This window comes from Panicum hallii, chromosome 3, assembly GCF_002211085.1.
Source record: "Panicum hallii strain FIL2 chromosome 3, PHallii_v3.1, whole genome shotgun sequence".
NCBI classification, from domain to species: domain Eukaryota; kingdom Viridiplantae; phylum Streptophyta; class Magnoliopsida; order Poales; family Poaceae; genus Panicum; species Panicum hallii.
The window spans coordinates 56,570,216-56,587,164 of record NC_038044.1 but is presented as its reverse complement, the minus strand read 5'-3'; the positions used below and the strand labels follow the sequence as shown (position 1 = coordinate 56,587,164).

Genomic DNA, 16,949 nt, shown 5'->3' with positions numbered 1-16,949 from the left:
AGACATCGGGATATTCACATACTATAGGAATATCCTTGACTTTGATATCTGTGATAGCATATGTACAAGGGTGTAGACATTCTGGCTGAGGCAGAATAAGAGTAATGGCCCCACAATATGGTGAATCAATTTCGATAACTCGGGAAGATATATCTAACCGGACTCGATGCTCAGTCATCCAGTTTGTCCCAAGTATAATATTAATACCCTCCAAACTTAGTAAAATCAAATCATTTTGATTTCAATGCTACCTAACTGAATTGGCACATATCTACTTATTCGGTTGGAGGTAATGTTTCCTCCAGGGGTAGTGATCATATATGACCCCTGGATAGGACAAGAATCAAGTCCTAGTCGGGTACCACAGTTGTTACTAATGAAACTATGTGTTGCTCCAGAATCAAATAAAGTAACAACTGGTTTGTGATGAATAGAAAATGTACCCGACATGATGGGAGCTCCATCGGGAAGTTCTGCCAGAGTGGTGAAATTAATCCGCCCTTGTCGAACTTGCATCACCGGCTTTTTGCCCTTGTTCTGGTTGCCCTGAGTAAGAGCCAGGAATTCATTCAACTTTCGCTCCAGCAATCCTTCAGGAATATAGTGCGCTCTAAAGGCTGCCCGAAATTCATCCCAGGTGATGACATGGTCTGCGGTTTGCATGGCGTTAAAATTATCCCACCAGATCCGAGCAGCACCACGGAGTTGCTGGGCGGCAAAGGAAGCTTTGCTGGAGTCCGCACAAGGTACTGTCAATAGAGCGAACTTCGATTCAATGATGTGGAGCCAAGCATCGGCATCCAAGGGCTCTTCGGCTTTACTGAAGAATGGAGGTTGTGTACTGATGAAATCCTGGTAACTAGCCACGGGAGGATTGCGGTCATCACGACCTCCAGGGAACTGTTGATGTTGCTGATTCTGTTGGGCTTGGACCAGCAAATTAAGCAACTCAGTTTGCCGAGCCATAACTTCGGCAAGGTTAGGAGGTGGCGGTGGCAGTTGTTGAGAACCGCTAGCCTGATCCGCCCGGAAACCTTCCGGGGTTCCGCGCGTGGCTCCAACCATCTGAAACACAGGAGATGTCCATTATTAACCATATAGTCTTACTCCCAATTTCAGAAAATACATGACTCAGACAGGCAATGCACATACTCCATTCAATCATCTCATTTCAAAATCATAAGGACAATGAACAAGATGATAAAACAGGAAACTTATATTACAATACTGGTCGCGATTGTTCTTCACATCACCCATCCGAAAGATCTCTACGCGGGCCATGAATGTTACAACAAATGGCATGAGATCTAGTTAAGGTTCACACTTCCTAAGTTATTACACTCCCCATAGATTACATCTAGATAGTCGACAATTTTCTAAGCTAAAAATCATCGAAGTTGCCTACAGAAGATTGACTGCCAGAGGGAGAGTGATAGGGACTAAGAACAGGATCTCCATGCTCAGAGTCAATCTCTGAAACACCCTCAATCTCTTCTGGATCTTCTTCTTCTTCTTCAGGTATTATGGGTATAGCGGGAAGTATTGGTTGCTGCTGTAATTCTTCAAGGTGTGCCTGGGCATCATCAGCCTCGAGTATCAGATCATGGATTTGTGCCTGTAAGAACTCAATGACAGTGTCACGTTGAGTGATTATATGGTCACTCTCGTTGATCTGATCTTCTCGACGAAGGATAGTCTCATCACGTGCTGCGATGATTTCATCCTTCTGAGTCACCATGGCTTGTAATTCCACAATTTGAGTAACTTGGCGGTCAGCATTTTGGAAATGACTTTGAGCCGCAAAAGTTACCTGACTCATGCTATGACGCAGCAAGATCTGATAATGATGTTGCACATCCATAAACCTGGTAATGTTATGAACCGTTTCTTCAGCCAGATCTCCTAACATATGGCCAAGATGTTCGGTCCGAAAATCCCATTCCAAATTACCCGGGTCTATGGTAGGAAATAACCCAATAGGATATGCAGCAACTTCTGCCGGATGCTGTGCACTGAAAAGTTTAATAGCTTCCAAGGCAGCAGTTTCAAGGGTATCAACCAGACGATATCCAATCACTTCCACTTCTATGGGATGCCATGAGGAGCGGAAAGGGTGCTGAGGGATTATCATCTTAACCCGACATCGAAGAACTCCCTCTTCGCGATATTCCACCCCATCATATTGAGGAGGTTCGGTGTAATGGAACAGACTTAAGGATTCCCACAAGAGACGAGGAAACCCTTCCCAATGTAAACCATTTGTGTGAAAATGCCCTTCCTGATCCCAAAAGGCATTGGAAGGAGCAGCCATCTGTGACAACAATGCAAATGATAAGATACAGTTACCCTGCGGAAAGCTCACAAGGTAAACGGATCAAAATAGGTAATTCTGATAACAGCAAAGGCTGGAAATCAGATGGATGTTTAAAAGATCCAACTAAAGATGTCTATATACCCAAATTAATAAACACCAACATACTACTTAATTCTTAGAGAGCAATAAAATTAAACATCTGTTTTGTTGATTAATGTATTATGCATGCACGCACTACTCGATCTCACAACCAAAAATAACTGCCAAGTAATCTTGGTCTTACGTGGTTAGTTTCGGTGGCATAATACATACGTCTCTCCCTGTAATAACTGGTCGATAAGACCTATCCGTCCTAGCTTCGTACTCGTGGTTAGTGTACCTGCAGAAAACCACAATACATATATATATATCCAATGAACCTTTCATGCCAGCATGTCATGAAAGCGTTCCCAATCATTACTGTTCACTATAGAAACAGCATCTGTACAATTACCGCCGTACAGACAACGTTAACATACGTTATCGAAACAACGTATTCACGGGGGTACCGTAAAATGCGGGGGTATGAACAGCGATCGCCATACCCTGCGCCGAACCTTATACTCCCAATGTAGTCAACCGAAGTTGGCACATTGGCAGCATCTCAAGTAGGCCACTGCTTGAGAAACAGCGTTCGGTTCGCATCACCGACAGGAAGGCCAAGCTCCCTCAGTTGGCTGAGGATCCTTACCTTCTTACCTCCCGATCGAAGATGTCGTTACAAAAAGTAAAGTTGAATTGTACATGAAATTAAGTTTCAACTGAAAAGTAATGCTGGGAGTTAGAGTTATATATATATATCTACATTACAGCCACCTCTAACTCCCGTAATAACATTACCCTAGGGCTTACGTACTATGCATAATCCTTAACGAACCAACGTAGTTTGCAAATACCTGATTAATCAATTTTTATACTATAAAATACTTTTTAAGGCTAAATATATCTCCAGAGTACACTTGTTAGCTCTAATACCAGCTGTGGCAGAACAAACTTGAATTACACCGGCTCAAGTACGCGAGTCCTCTCTGGAGGGCTACTTCGTGCTTCAAACGGTATAATCCTTTGGGCTGTCGGGTAACGTCCCGATAAACCACCAAACGCAGGATCCAACAAGGTACCTCACACGAAGGTGAGTCCAGAGATATAATGCCAACACATTTTACACCACAGGCAGCTATATTACAATAATATACAAAGCATCGTTTGTTCTCACAAAGAAGATTATTACAAAACAAGTTTAAGTCTTAAGATAAAGCAGCGGAGTTTTGAAAAGCGTAAACATTGTACACGTCGTTATTACAGATATCATGCTAGCCCTGGCATGATATCACTCAGCGGAATCGGTATTGGTCGGGGACGGATCCCACTCCACCGACCAACCATCAGGCAATGGGTAGGGCCACGGTGTAATGAAAGCTGGCTCATCAAGGAGATTACCTGAGATAAATCAACAAAAGTAAGGCTGAGTATACTAATACTCAGCAAGGCTTACCCGTCTCATGGTATACTTAGCCATGTAACTAGACTTATGCAGGCCTTTAGCTTTGGGTAAAGTTTTCAGCTGAAAAGCAACAAAGAGTAGATCCTTACTTTCAACTTTTAGCTTTCAGGTTCTAGTTGATTAACCAATCTAGGTAAGCACCTATAGCTAATCAAAACATGGTAGAATTCTTAATCAAACATAATCTTTCATAATCATAAAGTTACTCTTGTTACTCTATGTGGTAAAGGGGGTAAGCAGTCTCATTCATCGTGAGAGGCGGACGATTCCTGAATCGAGATTCAAAACCTTGCAAGGATAAACCTAACACACACGCTTGGAACACCAAAGGGTTGTTCCGAAGCAACCGTTTGCCTTTCATTCCGACTCGTGGATCAGTGCCACCACAAGCGACTGCAGGACATACGCACTTCCAAAGTGCAGGACATACGTCTGTAGCGCGACTACAAAACTCGTACTCCTGGTTGCCCAGCAACACATATGCCTACACGTCGAACAAAGTAACCAAAAGAAGCAAATACATGTGGTGGGTGGTATGTCCACTCCTCGGGCCGATTGGTTACTAGGCTTACCGCTTACCATATTTCACGGTATGTGGCTAGTACTTTCAAACACTTAACTACCGCTACCACACACTGCGACCTTATCAATTCATCAAAACAGACGGGTGTCATCTTGACCATGATACCTCAGAAAACTCCCGTCCGTCATCCTTATAATGATAACAGGAATGTAAACATTACAATTCCTATATCGCGCGAGTGACAGAAAATCACTCGACTTCTACCGGTCCTATAAGCAGAGCAGCTATTCGGACTTAAGTTCTAGTGTACAATACATTGGTTCCTGGAATAATGCAACTAAGGTTTCCAAACAACCCCTAAGAACCTAATGCATAAAGATATACATAAACAATAATATAGGTTGCAGTGTAATAAAGTAGGGGTTATGTCCGGGGCTTGCCTTCGCTAGTGGGGTTGGGGTTAGTCAAAATAATTTCTTCCGAACCTTGGTTCGGGGCTTCAGAGAAATTCGCGACGAGATTTCCGGGGTCTTCAGAATATCCTCCTTGTTCCGGAATCAGTTGATAATCCCCGTCGGCGAGAGTGGTCGAGTCTACATGATATGCAAGATGAAGTTTAATGGTTGCATACATTTTCATTTCAATTCGCGATAAAGTTGCAATCCAATTTAAAAGACATTATATTTCGATACACACTTTAACTACCCTGTACTGGGTAGTCATTTATCGGGTATTATATGTGTTATCTAAACCCATTAAACAATAGGGTTAGCTACACTAATTACCTAACTAGTGGCATGTAGCAACAGGTGGGGTGGTTCCTAACAACTATATTTTAAAAACTTTATATATTGGCTATATTACCTATTTACATGATCTTTTATATTGTTATAACATTATGGACTAATTAAATTGTGTCTAATTGGTTTGACACCTAAATCTTGATTGGAAATTTAATCACAGGTTACATTATTAAAGAACAGCATACACAAATATTTTCATGATTTTTGAGCAATTAGAATCTATAACAATTAATTACATAAGGTGAACTATACCTTATTTCTAATTAAACTGGTACAGTATGGAAATAGTACTAAAATATTGGAACAATTATTTTTCTTCAATTCTACATGTTAAAAGAAAATTAACAGAATTGGTTTCACTATTTTATCATTTTTCTATGAATTACTATGCATTTCTTAAGCCCATAAGTAACTAAACTTAACATTTAATTTAGACCATCAAACATTCAAAAACTGAAGTTCATCCCTTAAGAAAAGTTGTAGATCTTTATCTAAGGATACCAACAAAATTTAGTTTATATTTTTATGATTTTTCCTCGAATAGATATAGCATTTCTAAGCTGACAGCATGATTTACATAAGGGGGTCCTTCGGTTACTATTTGCCTGAGTCTATGGCTTTGCAGAAAACCCCCTGGGTTTCCAAATCTTCTAACCCGAGGTGCCTGGGCTGGGAACCAAACAGGGCAAGGCGAAGGCGGACGTGTTCCGGCGACGGCGGTCACCGGCGGCGAGGTCTAAGGGGAGGAAAAGGGGCAGGAGCTCACGAGGGTTCTTATGCACCACGTGTCGAGGGCTGGGGTGGTCGGAAAAGTAGAGCTCGACGGAGACCCGAGACAGCGGCGGCGGGGTCAACGTCGACGGCGAGGCTCCGGTGGTGAACGTCGGCAAGTAACCTGCGCACGAGAACCAGTGAGTCACGGAGAACGTGTACGTGCCATCAATTGAATGAAAACATGCTGGATCGAGGGGGATCGACGGAGACCGAAGCGGCGGCGGTGAGGAAGAACGCCGGCGAGCGTCGGGGAGGCGCGATGGTGGACTAGAAGGCCAATGAATGGGTCGGGAAGCTTCAGGGTGATGATGTGGTGCTGTTTATGGTGTTGTGGTGGCTCGGGAATGCTTGAGTGGTGCTGCCCGCGGTGAGGCCGAAGGCGGCGGCGGATGGTGATCGTCGGCGACGAAACTTCAGTGGAAATTGGAGGGCAACGAGTGGTCGAGGAGCACCAGTGGACTACGGGGAAGCTTGTGCACAGGTTAATTGGGGCGAGGATGGTCTGGTGTGGGCTGCCCACGGGCGTGCCGTGCGCGGCCGGAGTGGAAGGGGACGGCGGCGGCGGAATGCAGCTCGGGCGCTCGAAGTTGAGCACTGGGGGTAGCAGAATAGAAGGTAGGCGTTGAAGTGGTGTTGCTGCGTGCGAGAGAGAGTGAGTTAAGGCGCCGGGGTGGCCGGTCCACGGCGACCAGGAGGTGGCGGCCGGCGAACAGTTCGGGTCGCCGTGGCGCGCGCGCGTGAGGCCAGGAAGGGAGAGGAAAGAAGTCGAGACCGAGAGAGGATGACGCGTGGGAAGATACGCCAGCAGGAGGTGGAGCTCGAGGCGCGGCATCGGCGGCGAGCGGCGGTGGCAGGAGCGGCGCAGAGAGCGAAGCGGCGCGTGCCAGAGGAAGACGAAGCAGGGAGGTGTCAGGGGGACTTGTTCGTGATTTCCAAAGAGTTCAGGGGCCCGTCTGTAAACTAAAATTTCCCACTGCTACAAAGGTCAAATGAAAAAGTGTTCAACATGAAAGTTGTAGAGTTTTTCAAACTCTACAACATTGCTTTAGGGCATGGGTTCCGAAACTCAAAGTTTACAGCTATTTGGATTACATTTTGAAACAAGATGGAATTTAAATTAATTTGTCTTTGCCCACCTAATTTTGATCAAACTTTGGGCATGTTTACAAATTTTCTGACCTGTCATGATTACTTGTATTTTTACACATTAACCATTAAGTAAATTTGAATTTGACTTTTATATTCCAACCATTTTATATGTAATCCTTATATTTGTTTTAATTACACATAAATCCATGGTTTTATACAAAGTCTATTTCTCTTAGATTTTAACTTCATATTTGTACTTTTCTTTGCTATAGTCAATTGAATTTGACATTTAAGAGTATTTTCACACAATTGCACACAAGAACTTATAAAATTCATAATTTACAATTACACCCCTAATGCTTTGTACAAACCCTAATTCACATACAACACACTAATACCTAGTGTCTATATTCTAATTACAGGAATGTTACATCACTAGCCGTCGCCGGCATTTCCCATTTTCCCTACCCCTCCTAACATCGCACATTGCATGGTCGTCGGCACCAATGCCCACTCGTCCAACTTCTAATTTGTCCTGCAACTGTGAGCAGATGGCAGGACTCCTCCACTGGGTGCTGATCCACCAGCACAAGGATGTGGACGATGCCGGCAAAAAGGATCCAGTGGAGTATGACCCTCTTCCATCAAGCACCCGCAGGTTTGGCTCCCTCCCATCTTAGTTCTTGGTGGTTCGTCAAAGAAAATTGTTCTTGATCCTTTTGTCCCCCCTATACTTTAGGAATTTGTGGATTTGATTCTTCCTCTAATAAAATATAAGTGGAGCATGACCTTCCCCCTCGAGCATCTATGTGTCTGACTCCCACTGGGCCAAGCATCTCATGGATTGTTTCATTTTTTTTCTTCTTTCAGTTCTTGATTGGTTCCTCAAAAAATCACAAGAATTGCCTAATTTTTGTTAATAGGTTCTTCAGATTGAAATCATAGGTTCTCGATTTTTTTTTCTTGAAAATGTAGAAATTTGTGGATTAGCAAAATTGGTGTACCCTTTGCCCTTGAACAGGACATGTTATGTAATGTTTAGTTTATTCCTTAAAAAGGAAAATGCAGAAATTTGATTTTAGGACTTATTTTTTAGCACAAGGCAAGCGAGACCAATTTTTAAGCGTGATTTTCCAATGCTCCTTCGAAACTCCAAAATTCGCACGCTTGAGACACCATTTGTGATACCTTTGCCACGCGTGATGATGATGGTGTGAATTCGAACCCGTCGAGCTCCCTGTGCTGAGCCAGTCCGTGGGTTCGCTGCGGGTCGAGCTCGGTGGGCCCTTACCCCCCCCCCCCCAAAGGCAATCTTTTTTAATCTTTTCAATCTTTTGCAGCAAATCTTCTTGCAGCTATTACGGTGATGTAAGGCATGTTTCATCCCTTGTTACTGTTTTTTAGGCATATAGTACCCTAATAATATATATGCATTTTGAGTGAATGCGTCCAATGAATATCCCATGTATTTCATCAGTTATTTCCATATTTGATTCGATTCACTAATTTCTTTACTAATCTATAAGAAATATAAGAATTCATCCACTAATTCCATATAATCATGCTGATGTTCAACCAGTTTTGTAATCTAAGGAATAAGGAATTCGATTAGCTTGTATTAGATTAGATTGGGTTGTTATGGTATACTAATAAATAAATTAAATTTTTAATAGTCTTGATGCAATCCAATTATTTTTAAATAATTATTCTTTAAATGCGTGCCTGTGGCACGTACATCTCCACTAGTTATTCTTGACATTTGTTTCTTAAACGTACCAGGAATAGCAGCACTCTGTGACAGTTATTTTTATACCATATATTTCATATTTAAAATTTACTTTCCACAGTGAGCTTGATTTCGAAAATAAATTATAGAAGGATGCATATACTCATCAGGGAAACTTAATCATCATATTTACAGCTAATTTACCAAGAACAGACATAGACTCAGGGCTGGTAGCAAGGGCGCGCACCAAAGGTGCGCCAATTTTCTAGTGAACTATCTTATCTAATAGGTGCCAGTATCTAATAAGAATACTAACGTCACAAATGTATTCGAATGTGGAAAAAAGCACCGACACAAATGTATTCATAATATCTAACCCTCCCAGCTTTCACCAACGGTTGATTAAGCATACATAACTTGTTAATTTGGCATAGATTTGAAATATCTGCAAATTTTGATATAAAAATATTTTAAAATGATGTTCAAATATTTGGTGTGAATATAGAGGTTAAAATCCTAAGGACAAACTGACATGAGAAATTAGTCCTTTTTTAGCTGAACTAACACAGTTAACTCCTCTAAACGAAACAGGGGCAAAACCACAAAGTTAAATAAATAAAAGGAAATTACAATCAAACTTGAAAATACAAATTAACTCGGCCCCAGTTCTGATCTCATCCTCGCCGGCGACGGCAGGTACATCGTCCACGGCGAATCATATGCGTCGCTTCTAATGACTGCGCAAGCAAATCAAAAGCAAAAGAGAATCTGTTCTGACCTGCACCCTGCTTGCAGAAAAGGATTGGTTCCAACCTTGTGCTTCAAAGCAAGAAAAGAATAACGAAGAAGCATAAATAAACGGAACTAGCTAGAATCACATCGCCCTCTGTCTGTATTGCTAACTGTACTTAGTATATTTTGTTTGTATAGTATGATGAGATGAGGACGCTGAGGGACAGTCAAGTCTGCGTCTGCGACCAGCGGTGGTGCGAGTTGAGCTACCCTCCCGCCGCGGCTCAGGATCAGCACAGGTAATTCAGCACAAGAGAAATTTGAGAGGTACTAAAATTTTTAGTGTAAATTTGGTACCTCTAGAGGTACTAAATTTTACACTGAAAATTTTGGTACCTCTCAGAACCTACATATTGTAACATCATTTTATTTCATGATCAATCTTTTTAATTTATACGCTATTTATAGTTAGAATTTTTAACTTAAAAAAAGAGTTATTATATTTTGGGACGGAGAGAGTATTATATATTATATCTTCTTCTCATGCAAGTAAATTATTGAAATATGCATGTATCTATTGAACTGCAGCTTGGTATCACATGCACAAAATCTGTGGAACGATTGGGAGATCCAATGCTTGGTGTTGGTGAGCTTCTCCCTACAGGTCTTCCTCCTCTTCTCCGCCGTCTTCCGGAAACTGTACCGCTCCGTCGTGCTCAGCGTGCTGCTCTGGCTCGCTTACTTATCAGCGGACACTGTGGCAGTCTACCTCCTCGGCCGCCTCACGCTCCTTGTGGGTGATGACCCGCGCCACCAGATAGTGCTCTTCTGGGCTCCATTCCTGCTGCTCCACCTCGGCGGGCAGGAGACCATCACAGCCTTCTCCATGGAGGATTGTGCGCTGTGGAAGCGTCACCTTCTGAACCTGGCCACCCAGGTGTCGCTGGCCATCTATGTCGTGTGCAGGCAGTGGCGAGGAGGCGACAAGCAGCTGGTGGCTCCCACGACGCTCATGTTCATCGCTGGGATGACCAGCTATGCCGCGAGGATAGTGGCACTCAAGAGAGCCCAGCCAACATCATTGATGTCGTTGTCGGAAAGCAGCAACGTTATATATACTTTCATGCCTGACCATATCGAGCATAGAATGAGTAATTACTATGACAAGCTGGCATCCATCATTTCACATAAGCAAGAGAGAAATTTCGAGAAAGTCATGGAGCTGGCCACCAATGGCTTCAGCCTAAGCTTGGATTTCTTGATGGACGTAGGGAAAGGTTATCTCACAGCTCCCACTTTTTTAACGGCATGTTCTCGGGAATCTGAAGAAATAATTTTGAGATGTCGATCTTCAGACACGGACGACATGTCATTCAAGTTGGCTGAGATCCATCTCTCATTGATCTACGACCACTTGTACACCAAGTTTGGAGGAAACCTCATGGCAGCGTGCTGCCGCCTGACCACATTTGCCCTAACAAGTATTGCCCTCGTTCTGTTTGTTGTATCCACCAGGCTTGATCACAAGGGGAACACCTACTATAAGACAGCTGACATAACCATATCTTACATATTACTTGTGGGGGCCATTGCATTGGAGATATCATCTGTCTTGCTGTGGCTCTTGTCATCGTATTCACCATGGAAATTTCTCGGGTACAAACAAACACACTTGATCCCGATATATATTACTACTGTACTCCATTCCATAATATATCTTGTTGTTTATAAAATAAGAATTATACTTTTGTTTGTGTAAAGTAGTACTCCCTCGGTCCAAGTATGTATATGTATATATATATGAAAAATCCATTCTACACGTGCTTGTAGCTACTTCTACGTATATATCTCATGATGTAGGGCGTATCTGACCCTATAAAAGGTATGAAAGGTACGTACGGGGTGTATGTGATCATACTAGACCATCTATGATAGTATATATCTTAAATATATGACCATACTCATTTATATATATATATACATACATACAGACAGCGTAAAAGTTATTTTTTACATGGTCTCCAATATATATGAAATTTTGATCATTAATTTCTTTCATAATATATTATCTATCAAAAACTACAAAGTTGGCACCATATGAATGTACTTAAAATTATCAATTTAGAGATCTCACATGCATGTCATGTAACATATGTATATTTTTTCAGTTTAGTTATTACTCACATATATTTTAGGATGGGAGAGGATAAAATTAATTTATTTTTGAAGAATTTCAGTTTCACATTCTTATGGCCGTATCTGAATGAATGCCCATGGGGCGTATGGATGCAGAACCTCGTCTGTTGCAAGCAGAGTATTGTACAGCATCATCAAATATCTCCGTCCTCTAGAAAGCAGAGTGGAGTGGTCAGGGAAGATGCAACAGTTGAACATGGTTGACTGGTGCATCCAGGAGAGACAAACTACTGCAGGATGGCTAGAACGGATGAAGCGTCGTGTCGGCATTGAAGGACGAGCCTGCAACAAGCCTGTCGAAGTATCTGCAGACCTAAAGAATCTAGTCCTTCATAAAATGCTCCAGACATTACATGCCATTTCATCTAGACGATCGGAGTTGGACTTGACCAAATTCCATGGCCAGTGGGCTCAACTGTGGGTCAATCATCACTCATTCAGCCAGAGCAGGCTGCCCAAAGTAGTGCAGCACGTCAGTAACCTCATCGAGGTCCTCGCCAGAACAAAGAAGAAAAAAGAAAGCAGTGAAGCACCTCAACGAGCACCTGAGGTTAGTATGTTCCAAGATTTGGGGTTTGTGAAAAGTGTTTTTCTTTGGCACCTAGTTACAGACCTATGCCTACAAGATGATCAGGCTGACACTGACACCACCCCTGCTACTGAATTTCTAGTTGACACCACCTATGCTACTGCTATTCTAGATGATCAGGCTGACACTGACACTGGCACCACCCCTGCTACTGCTACTCTAGATGATCAGGCTGACACTGACACCACCACTACTACTGCTAGTAGTAGTAGTAGCAAGGATTATAAGTTGAAAAGCTCGATCCGGGAGTTATCAAATTACGTCATGTATCTCCTTGTCAAGTGCAAAGCAATGGTCACTGTGTACGATATTGACAGTCTCAATGGCATTCGATGGAAATTCCTGAACAGTTTGGTTATCATAATTGACCAACAAGTTGGTCGGAGGCATATCCTCCTGAATATCCAACAGTGTTACAACGAGTACGATGTGTTGTCAGAAGCTAACGAAATCACACGGGAGGACGATGTGTTGTCAGAAGCTAAAAAAATCTCACGGGAGTTCCTTCGAATGGGGAAGGAGGAGGAGGGTCTCTGGGACCTGATCGCGATGGTATGGGTGGAGATGCTCTGCTACATTGCCTTTAATTGTGATGCCGCTTTCCACACTAAACAGCTATGCGCTGGTGGGGAGTTTGTCACCCATGTCAAGATGCTCCTCGTGATTCTAAATTTTTCTTTTTAAACACGAATTATGATCAATTCTGTATGTAATTGATATTTCCTCCACTCATGATACAATAATATATGTCCTTTTTCTTCTCACCGCTATATCTCTCCCTATCTTTCTCAATCTTGATGTTCCTGAATATGTCTTCATCTAAGTAACTTATCCACCTCAACTTGTGTCTAGCTTTTGCACCAGCAGACAGAAGGTATGCACTCATCCTATGTTTCAAATGATAACGATGATAAGTCGTTTTGGCTTTTCTGGATAGATAAAAGCTACGATGCTATGTATCTAGGCATACTCCCTAAAGTAGTTGTCGTTCTCGCTTTTCGACGAGTCAACTATTTTTAACTTTGATGAAATATATACAAGAAAATATTAATATTTATAGTATATAATTAGTATTGTTAGATAGATCTTTGAATCTATTTTCATAATAAACTTATTTAGAGATATAAATGTTGCTAACATTTTCTACAAATCTAAGTCAAACTCAATGTTGGGGAAGGCGCTAGGCGTTCTCTAGGCGGTGATCCACCGCCTAAAGCCTAGGAGAGGCTATGCCTTTCAAGATGTTTTTCTAGGCATTAGCACGTACACATATATACATATAAAACAACCTAACCTACCTCCCACCTCCCCTCTTATCCACTCACCGCTCCCTCAGTTCCTCGTTCACCCACCCATCGCCCATGCTTCCTCTTCCTCCACCACCCGCCCCTGCCTCCTCTCCCTCCACCCCTCGCTTGCCCGTGCCTCCTCTTCCTCCTCCTCCGCTGCCAGCCCACCCGGCCCTGCCTCCTCTTCCACCTCCTCTGCCGCTAGTCCCTACCTCCTCCGCCATCTCACGTCATCTCTGCTGCCACCATCTAGGGGACTGCCTACCCCCTAGGCTCTGCAAGACCCCTCCGCCCAGCGATTAGGCGCGCCTCGGAAGAGCGCCTTGTCAAACATTGGTCAAACTTGAAAAATTTTGACCGGCACGAATACCATAGCATCAACTATTTTGGGACGGAGGGAGTACACTATATCTACATGCATATCTTCTGCTATGTATCTAAAAAAACAGAACGACTCATATTTTGGAACGGATGGAGTAAATTTGACCAAGTAGCTAATCTAGTTGATTCAATTGAGAAGCTTAGGGATGACCTGCAGATAGCGACCCTAAAATATTAGGATAAATGTATAACTTAGCTTCTTGTACCATAAATTCTACTTCACTTGTACTGCATGTTGTACTACACTTGTACATGGCTATATATAAAATGGCTATATATAAAAGACACCCTAACAGTGGGTGTGTGATGATTCCCTCAATACCTTTCTATATGGTATCAAAGACTGAGGCTTAGATCCTATCTCACCCCATCCTAACCCTAGCGCGCCACCGATCCTCGGCCCCGTCGTCCCTCCCGCTGCCGCGCTGCCCATGCCTCCTGGGCCGCGCCTCTCCTGCCTTCCCCACCCCCTCCACGACCCAGCCGGCGGTGTTAAACATATGGAACTTCAAATGGAGACACGATGACAACGTGATTGCTGCAACGAAATGAATTATTACAAATTGTCACTGTACCGAGAAAAAAGGATCCGCAGCCATGAAACAAAATCAAGTCTCTTCTCTGCTTTATTATTAGTGACTTTTAACCAGATATACTCCGTATGCTGTTCCAATCCAGCTAGGTTGCCAATCTCTTCGTAGAAATTTTAACCTGATATAAACCCATATGTGGCTGGGACAAGACAGAGCTGGAGAAACCACCTCGTTCATGGATGCATTGCCCAAGAGCATGCTCAGTTCTGGCGCAGGAGCCCAAGAGCCCATGGCTTGCACTGCACCATCAGGATTCACAGGATTTTTTGTACAGACCTAAGCTTCGACCCTTCCCCGGAAGGGGAGGGAAGCGAAAACAAAATACATCCACATGTTCTACGCATCAAACTCATGGGCATCATGGAAATCCCATGATATATGTATGCTATGTTGGAAATAATAGGAGTTTCAGTTTTAAATTAACCCGAAGATAAATCATGACCATAACGAAAATTGCGTACAGAAAACGAATAGATCTAAACATGCTCATAACATAATTTAAGATAAAATATTGCAGCAGCAATATCAACCCTAACCAGATCATACTCGATATGAAAAGCATAGTTAGGGACAGAAAACCGTACGTGTTTTGTGTGACTGGAATAACCACACAAAGATGACGACGGCGATGATCAGCACCTCCGCGCGCTTGTCGACGCCGAGTCGCGCCCCACTGACGAGGAGGTAGACGAGCCGTGGTGACGATGATGCAGAGCCGATGTGGAAGCGTTCGAGCAGTCGCGCAGAGCGCTTCCCAAAAACCTTATTCGCCCTCTCCCGGTGCAGGATCGCTAAGGACGGGGTTCCGGAGACCTGCTCTCCCGATCGCCGGTGCACGCCGACGAACGGGATGAAGTAGCGTACACGGCGGCACAACAGACAGGTTGAGGTGTATTGTGCGATGTAGGTTTTCTCTACGTTGTGCTTGTCTCTGTGCCGGCACCCGCGCGTATTTATCAGGAGAACTGCTAGGGTTTTTTGGCGTCCCAAAACCTAGTCGGTTACGAGTCCCAAAAATCCGCGCGTGAAATCCGTAACAGATTCAAAGTGGCAAAAGGAAGGAAGCCGCCGGGCTTTCTACAGCCTTTACTTGAGACCAGAGAGCCGATTCATAGGAAACAATCGGCTCTTTTGCCCGAGTCTGAAGAGTCGATCATGGGAACGATCGGCTCTTTTACAGCCGTAGCAGTTCGCCCGAGTCCGAAGAACAATCGGCTCTTTCGCACGCCCGAGACCGGAGAGAGCCAATCGGCTCTTTACCGGATCGGCAAAAAGAAGCCGCACGCCCGCAAGGGTTGTCGCGTGCGCGCGCCCTTCGCCCGAAGCCCGAGCCCGAGCCCGAGCCCAGCCCGGCGAGGCGAGGCGAGCGAGCGCGCGCGTGTGTTCTTCCTTCTTCCTCTCATCCACACTTGCAAGAGCATGGAGAGCATCCAACTATTTAAGTTAGGTTCCCTCCACCTCCACTAGCAAGGTGGGACTAACTTGTTGCCATGCACCTATGCACTAATGGGCCTTTGAGATTTTACAGGAATTATTTGGATTTACATGGGCTAGGCCCAAATATTCCAACAATCCCCCACCAGATCTCAAAGTCTCATTATAATTTTTCCTCAACCCACTGTTGTTTGATATACCAGTGTTTCAATGGAGACTGTTAAGTTGAACTTCCATCTAGAACAGCAAGCTACACTCATTCACAACTTGAACAATGGACTAAGCCTTGAATTGCAAGTTTTGTGCAAATGAGTTTCACTTACAGTCAAGCTGATACTTGACCTCCAGTAGGCTACTTCGCGGTTGGAGCATATCGGTCGTACTCCCTGGTCTCTTCATGAGCTTAATAGAGATCACCTGAATCTCACAGACTGCGACCGTCCAACAGTCGGGCTCACATAGGTGTATTCTTTCAAGAACGTTCTGCAGGATAACATCTTTGCTAATTAAAGCCAACAGAATACATTAAGGCCAACGCCAACCTGCCATGCAGTAATCGAGAGTATTGCATCCTACTCGAGTGAGTATAAAATTTTACTCTCATGCTAACCTCTAGCTTGTTCTTCCCAGATCCTAATTCACGGGATCTCCGATCACATAGGTTGGGTTACCACTAGGGAATAGCTTATACAGGTCTCAAACCCATCTCCTTAGATGCTTTGTCTATCACATTACGTGACAGCCCCTTGGTGAACGGATCAGCCAGATTTTTCTCAGTGTGGACATAACCCACAGTGATAACTCCGGAGTTTCTCATTTTTCTGACTGATTTTAACCGTCTCTTGATATGTCTTGAGGACTTCATATTGTCCTTTGAACTGTCTACCTTGACAATCACAGTTTGATTGTCACAGTTCATCATTATTGCCGGCAATGGTTTCTCGACAATAGGTAAGTCCATCA

General features: G+C 43.6%; 1 protein-coding gene across 1 annotated transcript; it reads left to right on the top strand.

The window, feature by feature from the left end:
* Positions 1-9,660: 9,660 nt before the first annotated feature.
* LOC112886986 lies at positions 9,661-13,053 on the top strand. The gene is made up of 3 exons (XM_025953048.1): positions 9,661-9,803; positions 10,093-11,160; positions 11,797-13,053. The coding sequence occupies exons 1-3, from the start codon at positions 9,712-9,714 to the stop codon at positions 12,971-12,973; spliced, it is 2,337 nt and encodes a 778-aa protein (XP_025808833.1). The 5' UTR covers positions 9,661-9,711; the 3' UTR covers positions 12,974-13,053.
* Positions 13,054-16,949: the final 3,896 nt, after the last annotated feature.

Coding starts and splice junctions, on each gene's coding strand:
- LOC112886986 (XM_025953048.1), top strand. CDS start 9,712: ATGAGGACGCTGAGGGACAGTCAAGTCTGCGTCTGCGACCAGCGGTGG. Junction 9,804..10,092: donor GCGGCTCAGGATCAGCACAG/GTAATTCAGCAC, acceptor ATTGAACTGCAG/CTTGGTATCACATGCACAAA. Junction 11,161..11,796: donor TCACCATGGAAATTTCTCGG/GTACAAACAAAC, acceptor GTATGGATGCAG/AACCTCGTCTGTTGCAAGCA.